The 19,080-nt window shown below is 42.1% G+C and overlaps 1 protein-coding gene across 1 annotated transcript in view; it reads left to right on the top strand.

Annotated features, from left to right (window-relative positions):
- The window catches only part of LOC109928243 (dynein axonemal heavy chain 17-like), a 334,316-nt gene that overhangs the window by 299,639 nt on the left and 15,597 nt on the right, over positions 1 to 19,080 (top strand). Inside the window, exons 57-60 of the mRNA XM_048610756.1 lie at positions 763 to 990; positions 6,821 to 7,012; positions 8,189 to 8,368; positions 17,958 to 18,140. Coding sequence (XP_048466713.1) covers positions 763 to 990; positions 6,821 to 7,012; positions 8,189 to 8,368; positions 17,958 to 18,140 — 783 coding nt within the window. The remainder of the gene's footprint in view (positions 1 to 762; positions 991 to 6,820; positions 7,013 to 8,188; positions 8,369 to 17,957; positions 18,141 to 19,080) is intronic.

Raw genomic sequence — 19,080 nt, 5'->3', positions numbered from 1 at the left:
GCTATTTCTTATTTCCATCCAAATTATTTCTACATTTTGATATTCCTAGTGAAAATAATTTCTCACTACTGTACTATACTTTTCATTAACATAACTATCTCAGCTCATTTTCCTTTCTTCCCGTTCTTCCAAGATGTAATATATCCTTTAATATTCAGTGCCCTGTCTTCTTCTTGTTGCAACCATGGCTTCTACAATGGCTGTTGTATCGTATTTATTTGTAGCTCCTCTATCAATTTGTCCGTCTTGTTCTGAATGCTGCCCATATTCTGATAAAAAGCCTTCAGTTCGGTTTTCTCAGCATTGTTCATCAGTCTGACCTTATTTGTTGTTGCATTTTTATGTTTGTACACTTTGTTCCTCCCTGTCACACAGATTAGCACACTCAAGATTATCATTTCCAAATCTCCCTTCAGGTGAACCATTCTAGCTTATCAATTCTTGAGGATTTAGAGAGGGCTTTAAATTTGTTTCATTATTCTCCATCACACTAGTATCAGCACAGTTCAGGTGAAAGCCGTTCTAATGGTACAGGTCCCTCTTTTTCCAAGCACTGGTGCCAGTGCTCCTTGAATTGAAACCCATTTCTCCCACACCAATCTTTGAGCCGCACATTCAACTCATTATTACATCAATAAATGAATTTTAAGCAACTAATTTTTATTCAAATAGTGTTGAATTAGTCTAGGATGATAAATGTCTGTAACATATTTCTAGAATTATTAATCAGTTCTTCATATATTTGGATTAAATTTTTTGCAGAACATTCATCTAGTTGCTAAATGGTTGAGTACATTAGATAAGAAAGTGGAATTTTATAGTTTGAACAGTCACAACGATTATCGTGTGTTTATGACTGCTGAGCCAGCGGGAACACCTGAGTCACATATTATTCCCCAGGGATTACTGGAAAATTCCATTAAAATCACCAATGAACCCCCAACGGGCATGTATGCCAACCTTCACAAAGCTTTGGACTTATTCAACCAGGTACAAATAAAATACGAATGTTCTTGACCTTACTCATAGTGTAGTCACTGGGGCAGCTTTGCTTAATGCAAACATTAGAATTCTTTTGAAAGCAAAGTACTGCTTGAAATGCTGGAGTTCTGAAATAAAAACAGAAAGTGCTGGAGAAGCTCAGCTGATCAGGAAGCCTTTGTGGAGAAAGAAACAGAGTTAATGTTTTGAGTCCAATATGATTGATCTTTGGAACAGGATTTAGATTTCTTTTTGGACTTTTCCTGTCAGCTCAGATATATCATAATCTGAAATTTGGATTGTAAGTAAAAATGCAGTTGTACTGGACAAAATTAATTTTGAAATATCTGCTTTCACATGTTAAAATTTATAATGATGTTGAGTTTAACTATCACGTTTAAGCTATACTCAATAGCTTTCAACGTTTTTTAAATTTAGTGCTGCTTGGTCAAACGTTTTTGCACAGATTGGAAGTCCTTGAGTTGGTGAGCCACCTTTTGAATGTAACTAAGTGGCATCCTAGGACATTTCAGTTGTTCATTAAGAATCAACCACACTGTTGTGGATGTGGACATGTGCAGACCTGACAGATCGCACCTAAATAGATATGGGGCTGAATGTCTTGTGGGGTGTTCTGCTTGTGCTCTTGTGGAGGATTTAACCTAATTTGGCAGTGCTGTTGGAACCAAGAACAAAATATGAAGAGAGGAATACTAAGATGTGCAGAATACAGGAAGAAATAGATTTGGTTAGGGCCAACAAATGGAGCAAATGGAACAAGTGGAATTACATTCCTTTGTGTTATATATAGGCCACCAACTAGTGGGAGGGATGTAGATGAACAAATTCACAAGAAATTAGAGGTGTAAAAATTATCGGGTGGTAATAATGGGGAACCTTAATTATTGAAATATAAACTGGGATAGTAGTATTGTAAAGAATAGTGAGGGTTGAGAATTCCTAGAGTGTGTTCGTGAAACTTTTCTACACTAGAATATTTCCAACCCATCAAGAAAAGTGGCACTGCTAGACTTGGTTCTTGGGAATAAGATGTGCCAAGTGGAACAAGTGTCATTAGGAGGACATTAAGTGAGAGTGATCATTGTCACCCTCAACCTTATGATACAACATAAAAGGGCAATGAACAATCCACGATAAAAATGATTAACTGGGGAAAATCCAATTTCAGTGGAGTATGAACAGATCTGGGCTGATTCAAATAAATTAAAATGTTTGCAGGTTAAACCATTGCTGAATAATGGATTACCTTCAAAGAAGAGGTATTTCAGATCCAGTCTAGGTATATTCACTCAAAAGGAAAAGTAGACCAAACAAAGCCAGAGCTCCCTGGTGACAAAAGAGATAGAGATTACAAAAAAGGAAAGATGCACTTATGATAGATCTTGAGTATAAATTGTATCACAACTGAGTTTTGAACATTTTCAACAGAAAAGGACTGAAAGCCAATTAGTAGAAATTAATAGACATTTATTAACTTTTTACACTTTTTACAGAGATATGATTAAGTAGTACTATAGTCAAATATTCTTCCTTCAGACCATAATTGTATTACATGTGACATTATCTGACATTATTAATGATGGAGTTTAGTTATTAGTATTTAGTCACTAACCCTATCTACCATGTAAAAAACAATTGAGAACCAGGCTAACTTAAGAAGATTCAGAGGGAAATTGGAAAAAAAAATACAAATCAGGGAATCAAAGAGGGAGCGTGAAATGAGAAGGGATCTAACATAACAGGGATTGCCAGTGTCTTCTTTAGGCATATAACGAGTAGAAGGTCGGTGAAAGGGCTGATTGGAGACCTGAAAAGAAGTATTATGCAGAAGGCATAGCTGAGTTATTAAGTTAATACTGTGCATATGTCTTTACAAGAAATAAGACACACCCCAGACCATGGGAAAAAGGTTGAGGTCATTTAGACCTTAGAATAGTTCAAAGTTGATAAGAGGGAGGTGTTAGAAAGGCTGAGGATAAGGCACCAAGATTTATTGAGAGTCATCTAAGGATACCAGGGGAAGTGAAAGTACAAATTGCAGAGGTACTTGCCATCGTTTTACAATCTTTCTTAGACTCAGGGATGGTGCCAGAGGACTGAAGAATTAGAAACATTCCATCATAGTTCAAAAAAAGGGTTAAAGTGAAGCCCAACAACTTTGATGGTAGAGAAATGGCTAGAAACAATGATTCAGGCCAAACTTAGTCACACCAATGAATGTGGGTTAATTGGCAAATCTAGCATGGACTTAGTAAGGAAAACCATGATAAAAGAACTTGCTGAAGGTTTTAAATAGGTAGGTAAAGGAGAAAGTTGTTGAAGGCAATATTGAGAGTGTGGTGTCTCTGGACTTCCAAAAGGTGTTTGATACAGCATGACACAACAAACTTGTGGACAAAGTTAAAGCTCATAGAATAAAAGAGACAATAGCAACATGGATACATAATTACCTGATTGACAGGAAGTAAGATGTTTTAGTTGATGGATGTTTTCAGGCTGGAGGAACATATGTAGTATAGTTTCCCAAGGATCAATGTTGGGACCCTTGCTTCCTGATAGATATTAATTACTTAGACCTTGATGCACAGGACACAGTTTTACTGTTTTGTGAATTATACTTGGAATCATTGTGAACTGTGAGAGGATATCTTTGAAGTTCAAACGGACATAGGCAGTTTGGTAGAATGGGAGGACAGGTGGCAGCTAAGTTCACCATGTGAATGTGAAGACGTTCATTAGGAAGAACATGGAAAGACAATGTAAAATAAAAGGCATGAACTAAAGTGGGTGCAGAGAAGAGGGAATTGAATGTATATGTACAAAGTAATTAAAAGTAGAAGGACCAATTTAGAGAATGGTTAATAAAGCATATAGTATCCGAGACTTTAGTAATACAGCCATAGAGTACAAAAGCAAGGAAGCTGTATTAAAAACACTAATCAAATATTGCATCAAGTTCTGGGTACCACACAGGAAGAATGTGAAGGCATTTGAGGTCGTGCAGAAAAGGTCTATGAGAATGTTTCCAGAGATAAGGGACTTCTGTTATAAAGTTAGATTGGAGAAGTTAGAATTGTTTTCCTAGTGAAAAGAAGGCTGAGGGGTTATTTTATAGAAGCATTCAAAATCATGGGCATCTGGATAGTGTCGATAGGAAAAAGATGTTCCCACTTGTAAAGGGATTGAGATTGAGAGGACACAGGTATAAAGAAATTAGTAAAAGAAGTAAAAGCAATTGTTTCTTGCAGCAAGTGTTAAAGTTTTAGAATACGCTACCTGAGACTATAGTGGAGCCAGGTTCAATTGAAATATTCGTAAGAAAATTAAACTATCTGGAAAAAAAGAATGTTCAAATTACAGACAGAAGGCTGGAGAATGGCAGTAAGTGAATTGTTTATTCGGAGAGTCAATGCAGATATGTTGGACTGAATGGCCTCTTTCTGTAATGTAATAGTTCTATGAATCTGTGAAATCAGGATAATATGTCAGATGATAGTCAGCATGGATTTGTGAGGAGTAGATCGTGCCTCACAAACCTTATTGAATTCTTTGAAGAGGTGACCAAACATGTGAATGAAGGTAGAGCAGTGGATGTGGTATACTTGGATTTAAGTAAGGCATTTGATAAGGTTCCCCATGGTAAGCTCATGCAGAAAGTAAGAAGGCATGGGATAGAGGGAAGTGTGGCAGATTGGATTCAAAATTGGCTGACCCTTAGAAGACAGAGGGTGGTAGTGGACAGAAAATATTCAACATGGTACTCAGTTACGAGTGGTATACCACAAGGATCTGTTCTGGGTCCTCTTCTATTTGTGATTTTTGTAAATGAGTTGGAGTAGGAGTGGAAGGGTAGATTAGTAAGTTCGAGGACGATACAAAGATGGGTTGAGTTGTGGATAGTGTGGAGGGCTGTTCTTGGTTACAAAAGGACATTGATAGGATGCAGAGCTGGGCTGAGAAGTGGCAGATGGAGTTTAACCTTGAAAAGTGTGAGGTGATTCATTTTGGAAGGACAAATTTGAAAGCAGAATACAGGGTTAACGGAAAGATTCTTGGCAGTGTGGAGGAGCAGAGGGATCTTAGGGTTCATGTCCACAGTTCCCTGAAAGCTGCCACCCAGGTTAAGAAGGCGTATGGTGTGTTAGCTTTCATTAATGGAGGGATTGAGATCAAGAGCCATGAAGTTATGCTCCAGCTATACAAAAGTCTGGTTCAGCCACATCTGGAGTATTGTGTCTAGTTCTGGTCACCTCAGTACAGGAAAGATGTGGAAGCGTTGGAAAATGTGCAGAGGAGATTTACCAGGTTGTTGCCTGGAATGGAGGGAAGGTCTTATGAGGAAAGGTTGAGAGATCTAGGGCTTTTCTCTTTAGAACAACGAAGGATGAGAGGTGACTTGATAGAGGTGTACAAAATGATCAGAGGTATAGATAAAGTGGATAGCCAGAGACTTTTTCCTTGGGTGGAAGTAGCTATTACGAGGGGGCATAGTTTTAAAGTGAGTGGAGGTAGATATAAGGGAGACATCAGAGGTAGGTTCTTTACTCAGAGAGTGGTAGGCGCGTGGAATGCATTACCGGAGAGGGTAGTGGAGTCGGCCTCATTACAGGCATTTAAGTGGCTATTCAATAGGCATGTGGATGATAGTGTAAGGTAGGGGTGGAGGTTAGATAGACCTTAGGTTTAGGGTAAAAGTTCGGCACCACATTGTGGGCCAAAGGGCCTGTACTGTGCTGTACAGTTCTATGTCTACGTTCTATATGTGACTTTCAGGGGACTTGGATATCACATTTTCCTTATTATTTCAGAAGAATTGCCACAAATCATCTGCATTTCATCCAATTTATAGAAATATTTTGAATTGGAAGCTAAAACAGAGCACATGTTCTGTGATTTACTATATATTACATGTTGCTGTACAATAATGAAAATATCAGATTTTAACATTTGGGCAAGTAAAAAGTTAAAAGTGATAGGTTGCTTAGATAGTCAGACCTTAACTCTTTTACCCCATTTTAATTTTAATCTGTATGGTTCATTAAGAAGATAAAACACTCATATAAAGCAGGAGGCAGCTTCATAAATTAATCCAAATATTATGGCAAAGATATGCTGTGATGGTATGTTCACTGGACCTGAGAGGGAAGTCTGCTATGATTTCCCACACGATGCTAAAGCAGACCTGTAATCTAAACGCTCCCTCCGATATAAGCTTGACCAAAAGGAGTAGGGCTACGCCTGGCCTCACATGGACAGCCATATCTTCTCTAGCCCTAATCGCCGACTTTAACTTACCCCTACCTAGCTCCTCAACATCTATTACTATTCATAGAATAATTGCAGACAAGATTCTCCCATCTTAATTATCAAAAGATTACTGTAGTCTCTACATTGGAGCATCCATTTGTTTCCCAAATGGATACAAAGTCATTATAATGTTATCCTGATTTGCAAAGATGCATGGGCAGCAAGCACCATGCATGCAGTAAATTCTAATTATGAAATAACTGTTCTCTTGCTACATTGTAGATTATAAATCCAGTGTAGAAAATAATATGCTGTATCAAGAGTGCAATGCACTGCTAATTCTTATTGGTGGAACCTACTATTATAAACTTGTGGATTTTTGTTTAAACCCATGGGAATATGATGAGTCATATATGTTAATCATTTATATTTGCAATAGTGGTTTTCTTTGCGACCTTTAAACAACAATATTGCAAATGCCTTGATATTAGCAATTGATATTGATATTAATCATATTAACTATTTTTATTAATATTTAAAGTCCTTAATTGTTTATTTCTTGCCAATGTAGGATACCTTGGAGATGTGTTCCAAAGAATCGGAATTCAAGTGCATCCTTTTTGCTCTCTGTTATTTTCATGCCGTGGTTGCTGAGAGGCGGAAATTTGGAGCACAAGGATGGAACAGAGCCTACCCATTTAACAATGGAGATCTTACAATTTCTGTTTATGTTCTGTACAACTATTTGGAAGCTAATCCTAAGGTACAAATTAAACAACGTTAGTTGCGTAGACTTCCATTTAAAGATGAAAACTTTAAAAAATCATTTCAGTCTGCAACATGCTAAACTTATGTGATCAAACTGACAAATAATGCTGAGGAGTTATATTATTTTCATATTATGGATTGGTAGAATTTAACAAGCAATTTATTCCCTCTGATCCCACTGCCTTCCTGATAGTGTTGATATTAACCTCTCCTTCATGGTTGGTGAGTAGGAACAACACTAGATGAAAGAGAGATGGGGAATGGGTTGGGAACTGGAACTGCAAATATATGGAAATAAGGTACAAACAGGTATGTTGTGCCAGTTTTCACTTCTTACAACAGTCCCTGCAAGCAAGACTGCAACGGGGAGCTTTGTATTACAAGTCATGCCCATAAGAAGGACTGTCCACAATCAATTTTGATCCTTCCGTTAATTTAGGTCAATTCACCAGATGGATTTATGAGGAAAAATAATTGCAGTAAAACAACTATATCATGCGGATTGTCAGTGTCCGGGTGTGATCTAAATTTGGCATCATTTGTTAACTACTACATGTTGACAGAAGAGCTGGGTGGCTAGTAATATAGGAACATAGGAACAGGAGTAGGTCATTCAGCCCCTGGAGCCTGCTCTGCCATTCAGTGAGATTGTGGCTGATATGTGGCCTAATTCCATAAACCTTCCTTTGACCCAAAGCTCTTAATTCTTTTGCTTAACAAAAATATATCTATCTCAGATTTAATTAACAACTGATCTTGCATCAGCCGTTATTTGTGGAAGAGAATTCCAAACATCAACCACCCTTTGTGTGTAGAAGTGCTTCTTAACATCTCTCCTGAATGATCTGGTCCTAATTTTTAGACTATGTCCCTTAGTGCTAGAATCTTCAACCAGTGGAAATAGTTTATCTACCCTGTCTTCTCCTGTTAATATCTTGAAGACTTCGATTCAATCACCCCTTAAGCTTCTAAATTGTATAATCTTTCCTCAGCACTTAACCATTGAAGTAGTATCACAGGATAGTGAAACATGAGATTTGATGTGTTGTTGATCTATTGAATGGAATAATCCTAAGGACCCAATCGTATAATTCACATTCATTCATATTTGTTAAAACAGAAGCTCAGCAACTACACCTTTTTATCATGGCAAACTTCATTTCATTATTAGGTTCCCTGGGATGATTTACGCTATCTCTTTGGTGAAATAATGTATGGAGGCCACATTACTGATGACTGGGATCGTAAACTATGTCGTACTTATCTAGAGGAATACATCAGAAATGAAATGCTGGATGGAGAACTTTTGCTTGCACCGGGCTTCCCTATCCCACCAAATTCTGATTACAAAGTAAGATAAGCTTCTTTAAAAAAGATTCATTGTTGTCATAAGCCAATGTCAACTGCATTTTTCTACGTTTTTTAGAGTCTTCCTGGCAATCAGTGTTCATGAGTCCGGTAGCATTGGTCTTGCATTGTATCAAATCGTATTATTTGTGGTGTAATACTAATATGAAGATCCCAGACAGGGCTAATAGGAATATAAATAAGTATTGTCCTAGAATTCACATACAACGATGGAACTACTTGGGGTTAGGTGTTTCAGGATCGGCACTTTAATCACCTTGAAGTCAGTCAACAGTTGTGAGAACATATCACCTGCCTTTGGACTCTCAGTGCATCTTGCAAGTTTGTATAGTTCTTATTTTGGATTTCAACTGGGTATGTAGGAATTTCTTAGTTCTCTGCCTGGTTCCCTACATGCTAAATTAGCCAAATCTCAGATAAAAGCAAAAATTTATGGAAATATTCAACAAGTCTGGCAGTATCCGTGGAGAGAGAAACAGTTGGTGGTTGCCATGATCTTTTATCAGAACTTTATGTTGATGAAGTAGGGAAGAATGGAAAGGGAATAACTATAGAGTTTAATGCTTCTGCCTACACATTTTGATATGCACATAACATTGACTGATTTTCCACCTTTTTAAGTGCAATAAATTATCAACCCCCATCTCTTCATTTCAACAATTTTAAAACACATAAACAAACAGGCCTCCAGCCTTCTTGGCACCAACTCTAAAAATGAAGATAAAATCATGTCTCCACCTTGCTAAAAACACAATATGCAATGTTGAAACTAAAAGTCAAGTTATGCCTTGTTCCTAATAGCTGTCAGAGAAGCTGTGATGAATTACAACTGTACATCTTGTAGATGGTACTTTCTGCTCTGACTGTGCGTTGAATATTGAAGGTGCTGGATGGGGGTGCAAATCAAGTGGGTTGCTTTGTCCTTGATAGAAGGTGCACTTATTTAGGCAAGTAGGCAGTATTCTTCCACACTCCTGAGTACTACCTTGTAGATGGCTTTGTGATGGTCAGGAGCTATCTTTGGAATTTCTCACTTATCTGCCATTGAAGCCATTGTATTTGTATGGCTGGTCCAATTTGTTTCCAGTCAATGTTAACCCCCAGGATGTTGATAGCCAGGGAGTCAGTGATGGCAATGCCATTGAATATAAAGGAGACATGGTTAGATTCACTCATACTGGGGATGATCGTTGCCACACACTTGTGTGATACAAATATTACAAAGCTTGGATATTGTTCAGGATGCTGCATATGGACGCAAATAATTCCAGTCTCTGAGGAATTGTGAATGATGCTGAACATTGTACAATCATCATCAAACATCTTTACTTCCTACCTTGATGCAAGAAAGGTTATTGATGAAGCAGTTGAAAATAGGTGGACCAAGAGGGCTAGAATATTAGAGCAAAGATGTAATTCTGAAGCTACATAAGGGTCTGATCAGTCTGTATCTGGAATATTGTGAACAGTTTTGGGCCCTGTATTTTAAGAAGGGATGTCCTGGGACAGAGATAACACCATAAGATGTAGGAGCTGAATTAGGCCATTCAGCCCATCAAATCTGCTCCCTTTATGATCATGGCTGACACATTTCTTGACCCCATTCCCTTACCTTCCAGGCTGTAACCTTTGATCCCATTCCTAATCAAGAACCTATCTATCTCTGTCTTAAATACACTCAATGACTTGGCCTTCCCAGCCCTCTGCAACAATGAGTTCTACAGATTCGCCACCCACTGGATGAAGAAATTTGTCCTCATCTTAGTTCTAAAATGTCATCCCTTCACTCTGAGATTGTGCCCTCAGCTCTAGTCTGTTCTACAATTGGAAACATCTTCTCCATGTCCACACTATTTAGGCCTCTCAGTATTCCATAAGTTTCATTGAGGTTCCCCCCTCATCCTTCTAAGCTCCATTGAGTACAGGTCCACAGTCCTCAACCATTCCTCAGATGACAAGCCCTTCATTCCAGAGATTATTCTTGTAAACTTTCTCTGGAACGCTTCCAATGCCAGCACACACTTCTTTAGATACAGGGCCCAAAACTGTTCACAATATTCCAAATGCGGTCTGAGCAGACCCTTATGCAGCTTTAGCAGTACATCTTTGCTCTTATATTCTTGCCCTCTTGACATGAATGCCAACATTGTATTTGCCTTCCTAACTGCCGACCAAACCTGCATGTTAATCTTAAGAGGTTAACTAGTTAACTAATCCTTAACTAGAACTCTCAAGGCCCTTTGTGCTTCAGATTTATGAAGCCTTTCCCCACTTTGAAAATAGCATGTGCTTCTATTCTTCCTATCAAAATGCATAACCTCACACTTTCCCACATTGTATTCCATCTGCCACTTCTTTGCCCACTCTCCTAGCCTGTCCAAGTCCTCCTTCAGCCTCCCCACTTCCTCAACACTACCTGTGCCCCCACCTATCTTTGTGTCATTTGCAGAGATGATGGCCGAGTGGTATTATGGCTGAAATGCTAATCCAGAGACCCAGGTAATGTTCGGGGGACCCAGGTTCAAATCCTACCATGGCAGATGGTGGAATTTGAATTCAATAAAAAAATCTGGAATTAAGAGTCTAATAATGACCACAAATCCATTGCCAATTGTTGCAAAAACCTATCTGGTTCACTAATGTCCTTTAGGGAAGGAAACAGCCATCCTTACCTGGTCTGGCCTACATGTGACCGTCCCTGACTCCAGTCATTCCTGGAAGATTCCTACCAATGCCTCCACAAACTCCTTAGCTATCACCTTCAGAACTCTAGGTCTGGGTGTTTTATCCACCTTCAGACTTTTTAGCTTCCCCAGCACCTTCTCCTCAGTGATGGCCACTAGACTCACCTCTACCCCCCCGGCTTTTATGATGTTCAAGGAAAATTACAGCAGAGGAACAGGCCCTTTGGCCCTCCAAGCCTGCGCTGATCCAGATACTCTATCTAAACCTGTCACCTATTTTCCAAGGATCTGTGTCCTTCTGCTCCCTGCCATTCACGTATCTAGATACATCTTAAATGATGCTATCGTGCCCACCTCTACCACCTCTGCTGGCAACGCGTTCCAGGCACCCACCACCCTCTGTGTAAAGAACTTTCCATGCATATCTCCCTTAAACTTTTCCCCTGTCACCTTGAAATCATGACCCCTAGTAATTGAGTCCCCCACTCTGGGGGAAAAAGCTTCTTGCTCTCCACCCTGTCTATACCTCTCATGATTTTGTAGACCTCAATCAGGTCCCCCCTCAACCTCCGTCTTTCTAATGTAAATAATCCTAATCTACTCAACCTCTCTTCATAGCTAGCACCTCCATACCAGGCAACATCCTGGTGAACTTCCTCTGCACCCTCTCCAAAGCATCCACATCCTTTTGGTAATGTGGCGACCAGAACTGTACGCAGTATTCCAAATGTGGTCGAACCAAAGTCCTATACAACTGTAACATGACCTGCCAACTCTTATACTCAATACCCCGTCCGATGAATGAAAGCATGCCGTATGCCTTCTTGACTACTGTATTGACCTGCGTTGCTACCTTCAGGGTACAATGGACCTGAACACCCAGATCTCTCTGTGCATCAATTTTCCCCAGGGCCTTTCCATTTACCATATAGTTCGATCTTGATTGGATCTTCCAAAATGCATCACTTCGCATTTGCCTGGATTGAGCTCCATTTGCCATTTCTCTGCCCATCTCTCCAATCTACCTCTCTTCTGCTGCATTCTCCGATAGTCCCCTTCACTATCTGCTACTCCGCCAATCTTAGTGTCATCTGCAAACTTGCTAATCAGACCATCTGTACCTTCCTCCAGATCATTTATGTATATCACAAACAACAGTGGTCCCAACACGGATCCCTGTGGAACACCACTGGTCATAGTTCTCCATTTTGAGAAACTCCCTTCCACTACAACTCTCTGTCTCCTGTTGCCCAGCCAGTTCTCTATCCATCTAGCTAGCGCACCCTGGACCCCATGCGACTTCACTTTCTCCATCAGCCTACCATGGAGAACCTTATCAAACGCCTTACTGAAGTCCATGTATATGACATCTACAGCTCTTCCCTCATCTATCAACTTTGTCACTTCCTCAAAGAATTCTATCAAGTTGGTATGCCATGACCTTACCTGCACAAAACCATGCTGCCTATCACTAATAAGCCCATTTTCTTTCAAGTGTAAATAGAACCTATCCCTCAGTATCTTCTCCAGCAGCTTCCCCACCACTGACGTCAGGCTCACCGGTCTATAATTACCTGGATTATCCTTGCTACCCTTCTTAAACAAGGGGACAACATTAGCGATTCTCCAGTCCTCCGGGATCTCACCCGTGCTCAAGGATGCTGCAAAGATATCTGTTAAGGCCCCAGCTATTTCCTCTCTTGCTTCCCTCAGTAACCTGGGATAGATCCCATCCGGACCTGGGGACTTGATCACCCTAATGCCTTTTCGAATACCCAACACTTTCCCCTCCTTATGCCGACTGGACCTAGAGTAATCAAACATCTATCCCCAACCTCAACATCCGTCATGTCCCTCTCCTCGGTGAATACCAACCCAAAGTAAGAATCTCACTCGTTTTCTCTGACTCCTCGCATAACTCCCCTCCTTTGTCCTTGAGTGGGCCAACCCTTTCTCTAGTTACCCTCTTGCTCCTTATGTATGACGAAAAGGCTTTGGGATTTTCCTTAACCCTGTTTGCTAAAGATATTTCATGACCCCTTTTAGCCCTCTTAATTCCTCATTTCAGATTGGTCCTACTTTCCCGATATTCTGCCAAAGCTTTGTCTGTTTTCAGTCGCCTCGACCCTATGTATGCTTCCTTTTTCCTCTTTGCTAGTCTCACAATTTCATCCTATCATCCATGGTTCCCTAATCTTGCACTTTCTATCCCTCATTTTCACAGGGACATGCCTGTCCTGCACTCTAAGCAACCTCTCTTTAAAAGCCTCCCACATATCAAATGTGGATTTACCCTTAAACAGCTGCTCCCAATCCACAATCCCCAGCTCCTGCTGAATTTTGCTATAGTTGGCCTTTCCCCAATTTAGCACTCTTCCTTTAGGACCACTCTCATCTTTGTTCATGAGTATCTTAAAACTGTTTCAGAGATAGTAGGAACTGCAGATGCTGGAGAATCTGAGATAACAAGGTGTAGAGCTGGATGAACACAGCAGGCCAAGCAGCATCAGAGGAGCAGGAAGGCTGATGTTTCAGGTGTAGACCCTTCTTCAGAAATGGGTAGGGGAAGGTGTTCTGAAATAAATAGGGAGAGAGGGGGAGGCAGATAGAAGATGGATAGAGGAGAAGATAGGTGGAGAGGAGACAGACAGGTCAAAGAGGCGGGGATGGAGCCAGTAAAGGTGAGTGTAGGTGGGGAGTTAGGGAGGAGGTAGGTCAGTCCAGGGGGTACGGACAGGTCAAGGGGGCGGGATGAGGTTAGTAGGTAGGAGATGAGGGTGGGGCTTGAGGTGGGAGGAGGGGATAGGTGGGAGGAAGGACAGGTTAGGGAGGCGGGGATGAGCTGGGCTGGTTTTGGGATGCGCTAGGGGGAGGGGAGGTTTTGAAGCTTGTTAAGTCCACATTGATACCATTGGGCTGCAGGGTTCCCAAGCGGAATATGAGGTGCTGTTGCTGCAACCTTCGGGTGGCATCGTTGTGCCACTGTAGGAGGCCTAGGATCGACATGTCGTCTGAGGAATGGGAAGGGGAGTTGAAATGGTTCGCGACTGGGAGGTGCAGTTGTTTAGTGCGAACCGAGCGTAGGTGTTCTGCAAAGCGGTCCCCAAGCCTTCGCTTGGTTTCCCCAATATAGAGGAGGCCACAACGGGAACAGCGGATGCAGTATACCACATTAGCAGATGTGCAAGTGAACATCTGCTTGATGTGGAAAGTCTTCTTGGGGCCTGGGATGGGGGTGAGGAGGGAGGTGTAGGGGTAGGTGTAGGAGTTCCTGCAGTTGCAGGGAAAAGTGCCGGGTGTGGTGGGGCTGGAGGGGAGTGTGGAGCAGACAAGGGAGTCATGGAGAGAGTGGTCCCTCCGGAAAGCAGATAAGGGTGGGGAGGGAAAAATGTCTTTGGTGGTGGGGTCGGATTGCAGATGGCGCAAGTGTCGGAGGATGATGCATTGGATCCGGAGGTTGGTGGGGTGGTACGTGAGGATGAGGGGGATTCTGTTTTGGTTGTTATTGCGGGGAGGGGGTGTGAGGGATGAGTTGCGGGAAATGTGGGAGACACGATCGAGGGCGTTCTCGACCACAGAGTGGGGGAAGTTGCGGTCCTTGAAAAACGAGATCTGAGATGTGCGGGAGTGGAATGCCTCATCCTGGGAGCAGATACGGCGGAGGCGAAGGAATTGGGAATAGGGGATGACATTTTTGCAGAAGGTGGGTGGGAGGAGGTATATTCTAGGTAGCTGTGGGAGTCGGTGGGCTTGAAATGGATATCGGTTTCTTGGTGGTTGCCAGAGATGGAAACAGAGAGGTCCAGGAAGGAGAGAGAGGTATCAGAGATGGTCCAGGTGAACTTAAGGCTGGGGTGGAAGGTCTTGGTGAAGTGAATGAACTGTTCGAGCTCCTCGTGGGAGCACGAGGCTGCACCAATACAGTCATCAATGTAACGGAGGAAGAGGTGGGGATTAGGGCCAGTGTAGCTACGGAAGAGGGATTGTTCCATGTAACCTACAAAGAGGCAGGCATAGATTGGGCCCATGCGGGTACCCATGGCCACCCCCTTTGTCTGTAGGAAGTGGGAGGAATTGAAAGAGAAGTTGTTCAGGGTTAGGACGAGTTCGGCTAAGCGGATGAGGATGTCAGTGGAGGAGGCCTTCCTGCTCCTCTGATGCTGCTTGGCCTGCTGTGTTCATCCAGCTCTACACCTTGTTATCTCAGTATTTTAAAACTTACGGAATTGTGATCACTATTCCCAAAGTAAGCCCCTACTGAAACTTCAACCACCTGGCCGGGCTCATTCCCCAACACCAGGTCCAGTATGGCCCCTTCCCAAGTTGGGCTATTTACATACTGCACTAGAAAACCCTCCTGGATGCTCCTTACAAATTCTGCTCCATCTAAACCCCTAACACTAAGTGAATCCCAGTCAATGTTGGGAAAATTGAAATCTCCCATCACCGCCACCCTATTGCTCCTACACCTTTCCATAATCTGTCTACATATTTGTACCTCTATCTCACGCTTGCTGTTGGGAGGCCTGTAGTACAGCCCCAACATTGTTACCGCACCCTTCCTATTTCTGAGCTCGGCTCTTATTGCCTCGCTGCTCGAGTCCTCCATAGTGCCCTCCTTCAGCACAGCTGTGATATTCTCTTTGACCAGTAATGCAACTCCTCCACCCCTTTTACCTCCCTCTCTGTCCGCCTGAAGCATTTATATTCTGGAAGATTTAGTTGCCAATCTTGCCCTTCCCTCAACCAAGTCTCAGTTATAACAATAACATCATACTCCCAGGTACCAATCCAAGCCCTCAGTTTATCTGCCTTACCTGCTACACTTCTTGCATCAAAACAAATGCACCTCAGGTCACCTGTCCCTTTGTGTTCATCATCTGCTCTCTGCCTACTCTTTCCCTTAGTCACATTGACCTCCTCATTTGGTTCCTTACAGTCAGACTTCTCCAGTCCCATTTTCGAGTGGTCCAATGTCCACTCTTGCCTCTCTCTCTTACTTTTTGTATGTCTAAGAGACCTCTTCTTTTATATTAACGCAGAGGGAAAGTTATGGTCTTTGAAGTAGGATTTGTCGGTTGCCAGAGATGGAGACAGAGAGGTCCAGGACGGGAATGCAGGTGTCGGAGATGATGCAGGTGAATTTGAGGTTGGTGTGAAAGGTGTTGGTGAAGTGGATGAATTGTTCGAGCTCCTCATGGGAGCAAAAGGCAGCACTGATACAGTCGTCGATGTAGCGGAGGAAGAGGTGAGGGATGGTGCCAGTGTAACTATGGAAGAGGGACTGTTCCATGTATACTGTGAAGAGGCAGGCATAGCTCGGACCAATGAGGGTGCCCATAGCCATCCCTTTGGTTTGTAGGAAATGGGAGAACCTCCCCTCTCCAGTGATTCATAGTGTCCTTAACTGCATTTCCTGCATTTTCGACACTTCTGCCCTCAAAACCCTTCTCGCCCAAACAACAAGGATAGAGTCCCCCTGGTCCTCACGTTCCACCCTACCAGCCTCTGAATCCAATGCATCATCCTCCGCCATTTTTGCCATCTGCAATCAGACCCCTTCACCAAAGAGATATTCCCCTCCCCACCCTGATCTGCTTTCTTTAGGAACTGTTCTCTCTGCAACTCCCTTGTGTGCTCCACACTCCCAAGCAACCGAACCACACCCGTTACCTTTCCCTGCAGCTGCAGGAAGTGCTACCCCTGCCCCTACACCTCCCCTCTCACCTCCGTCCAAGGCCCCAAACAATCATTCCATATTTAACAGGGATTCACCTGTACGTCTTCTAACCTGGTCTACTGCATTTGTTGCTCCTCATGTGACCTTCTCTACATTGGTACACTCCAATCAAAACCAACTGCTGTTTGCCAGCCATTTCAACTCCCCTTCCCATTCCCATAGCAACATGTTCATCCTGGGCCTCCTCCACTGTCACAATGAGGCCACACATAAACTGGAGCAACAATACCTTATATTCTGCCTCAGGAACTTACAGCCCAATTGTCTCAACAGAGAATTCACTAGCTTCAAAATCTCCCCACTCCTGGCATCATCCCATGTCCAGCCCTCCCTCTCATCCCTGCCTCCTTGACCTGACACAACCTATCCATCTTCCTTCTCACCTATCCACCTCTTCCTTCCCATTGACCAATCTCCACAACCCCCTACCTGTATCCATCTATCACCACCCCACCTGTCTTCGCCCAGCCCTGCCCCCATTTATTTCTGAGCTCCCTTCTCCCTTCCCAGTCCTGATGAAGGGTCCCGACCCAAAACATTGACTTTCCTGTTCTTCTGATGTCCTTTTAGTGAGACAGGATGTGTCCTGAAATCGTGACATCTGTAAGATGCAATACCATGAAAATTACTATGTCAGGCTGTTACTTGACTCGTCTGTGGGTCTTCAAATTCTGGCACAACTCCTAGATGTTAGTCAGGTAAACGTTGCAATGTTCGCACTCTACATTGTTGTGGGTCTGGAGTCACAAGTAGACCAGAACCAATAAGGGCAGCAGATGTCCCTCCCTCAGAGCCTCAGTGAACCAGTTAGATATTTACAACAACGGTTTCATGTGAGCGTCATTATTGTAGATTGTTTGTTAATTCCAGATTCATTAATTGAATTCCACCAGCTGCTGTGATGGGATTTAAGGCTGGAGCATTTGCCTGGGTCTCTGATCCAGTGTTATTACCACTGTGCTAGCATACCATCTCCAATAAAACCAATTGGTGGATTCAAGGAAAGTTGAGTTCCTGTTTGAGATTTTTCAAGTCTTAATTTACCAACTGACCCAATTTCATCTGCTTTTGGAGGCAAAATTACCTCCAACATACTGATATTTGTCTTCAAAAGTAAATTATATAAATTTCCATTTTCTGGTGTATAGGGCTATCATGATTATGTGAATGAGATCCTACCTCCTGAGAGCCCATACCTGTATGGCCTGCACCCGAATGCAGAAATTGGATTTCTGACAGTGATCTCTGAAAAGTTGTTTCGCACAGTCCTCGAGTTGCAACCAAAAGAATCTGCTGCAGAAAGTGGTGGTGGAGCAACTAGGGAGGAAAAGGTATGTTTCTTTCCTGATTCTGACTTTAAACCTAACCTACATACCTTCAAAGACATATTAGTATTTTAAAAGTCACATCCTAAAACATTACATTTTTCCTAAAGGAATTTAATTTAAAAACTCAAAATATGTAATGTTTCAACAAATCTTTGTGCCAAATGGCAACCTATATAAACAGCAAAGTTGCAGTCATTACAGCCAAAGGAGAGCTTGGGCTAGAGGAGGACTGGAATTTAGGTTTAGCAGCAGACAGGGCAATCTAGGGGGCAGGCCAAGTAATTAGGTTTTACAGAGTACTAGAAAAAGCAGCAGAGCAGAAGGAGGCGAAACAGAAAATCTGAACAAAGGGGAGGAAATTATGTATTTTAATACCTTAGAATGGTGATGAGGAGTGAATGGTCTCCTTCAGGAGAGAATTGGATGAGTAATTTAAGGAGAAGAAAATTGCAGGTAAACAGGGTAAGAACAAATGAGTAGATAAACTTGTCTTGCTGGGAGTGGGGAGATTTCAAAGCTGGTGAATTTTATGTTGAGGCCATTGGGCTGTAAGTTCCTGAGGCAGAATATAAGGTGTTGTAAAATAACTCCCATTGTGCTGTGCTATTCTATACTTAAGATGAATAGAACCTTGATTAGATCCCACCTGAAATACTGAGTTTTTGGCACCAGTGGAAAATTATATTGACCTTGGAAGGGGCACAGTGCAGAATCATTGGAATAGTATGAGGTCTTGAAAGGATTAAATTGATTAGAGTTTGCATAAATTTGGATATTATTCTTTCTTTTATGTACAGAGAGAATTGAGGGGTCATTGAGTCATACAGCATGAAAACAGACCGTTCAGTCCAACTCATTCATGCTGACCAGGTATCCTAAACTGAACTAATCCTATTTGCCTGCATTTGGCTCATATCCCTTTAAACCCTTTATATTCATGTAC

The sequence above is a fragment of the Rhincodon typus genome, chromosome 23, assembly GCF_021869965.1.
Source record: "Rhincodon typus isolate 14 chromosome 23, sRhiTyp1.1, whole genome shotgun sequence".
NCBI lineage: Eukaryota > Metazoa > Chordata > Chondrichthyes > Orectolobiformes > Rhincodontidae > Rhincodon > Rhincodon typus.
The sequence above is the reverse complement of the archived record's forward strand: the minus strand, read 5'-3'. Positions and strand labels throughout refer to the sequence as shown.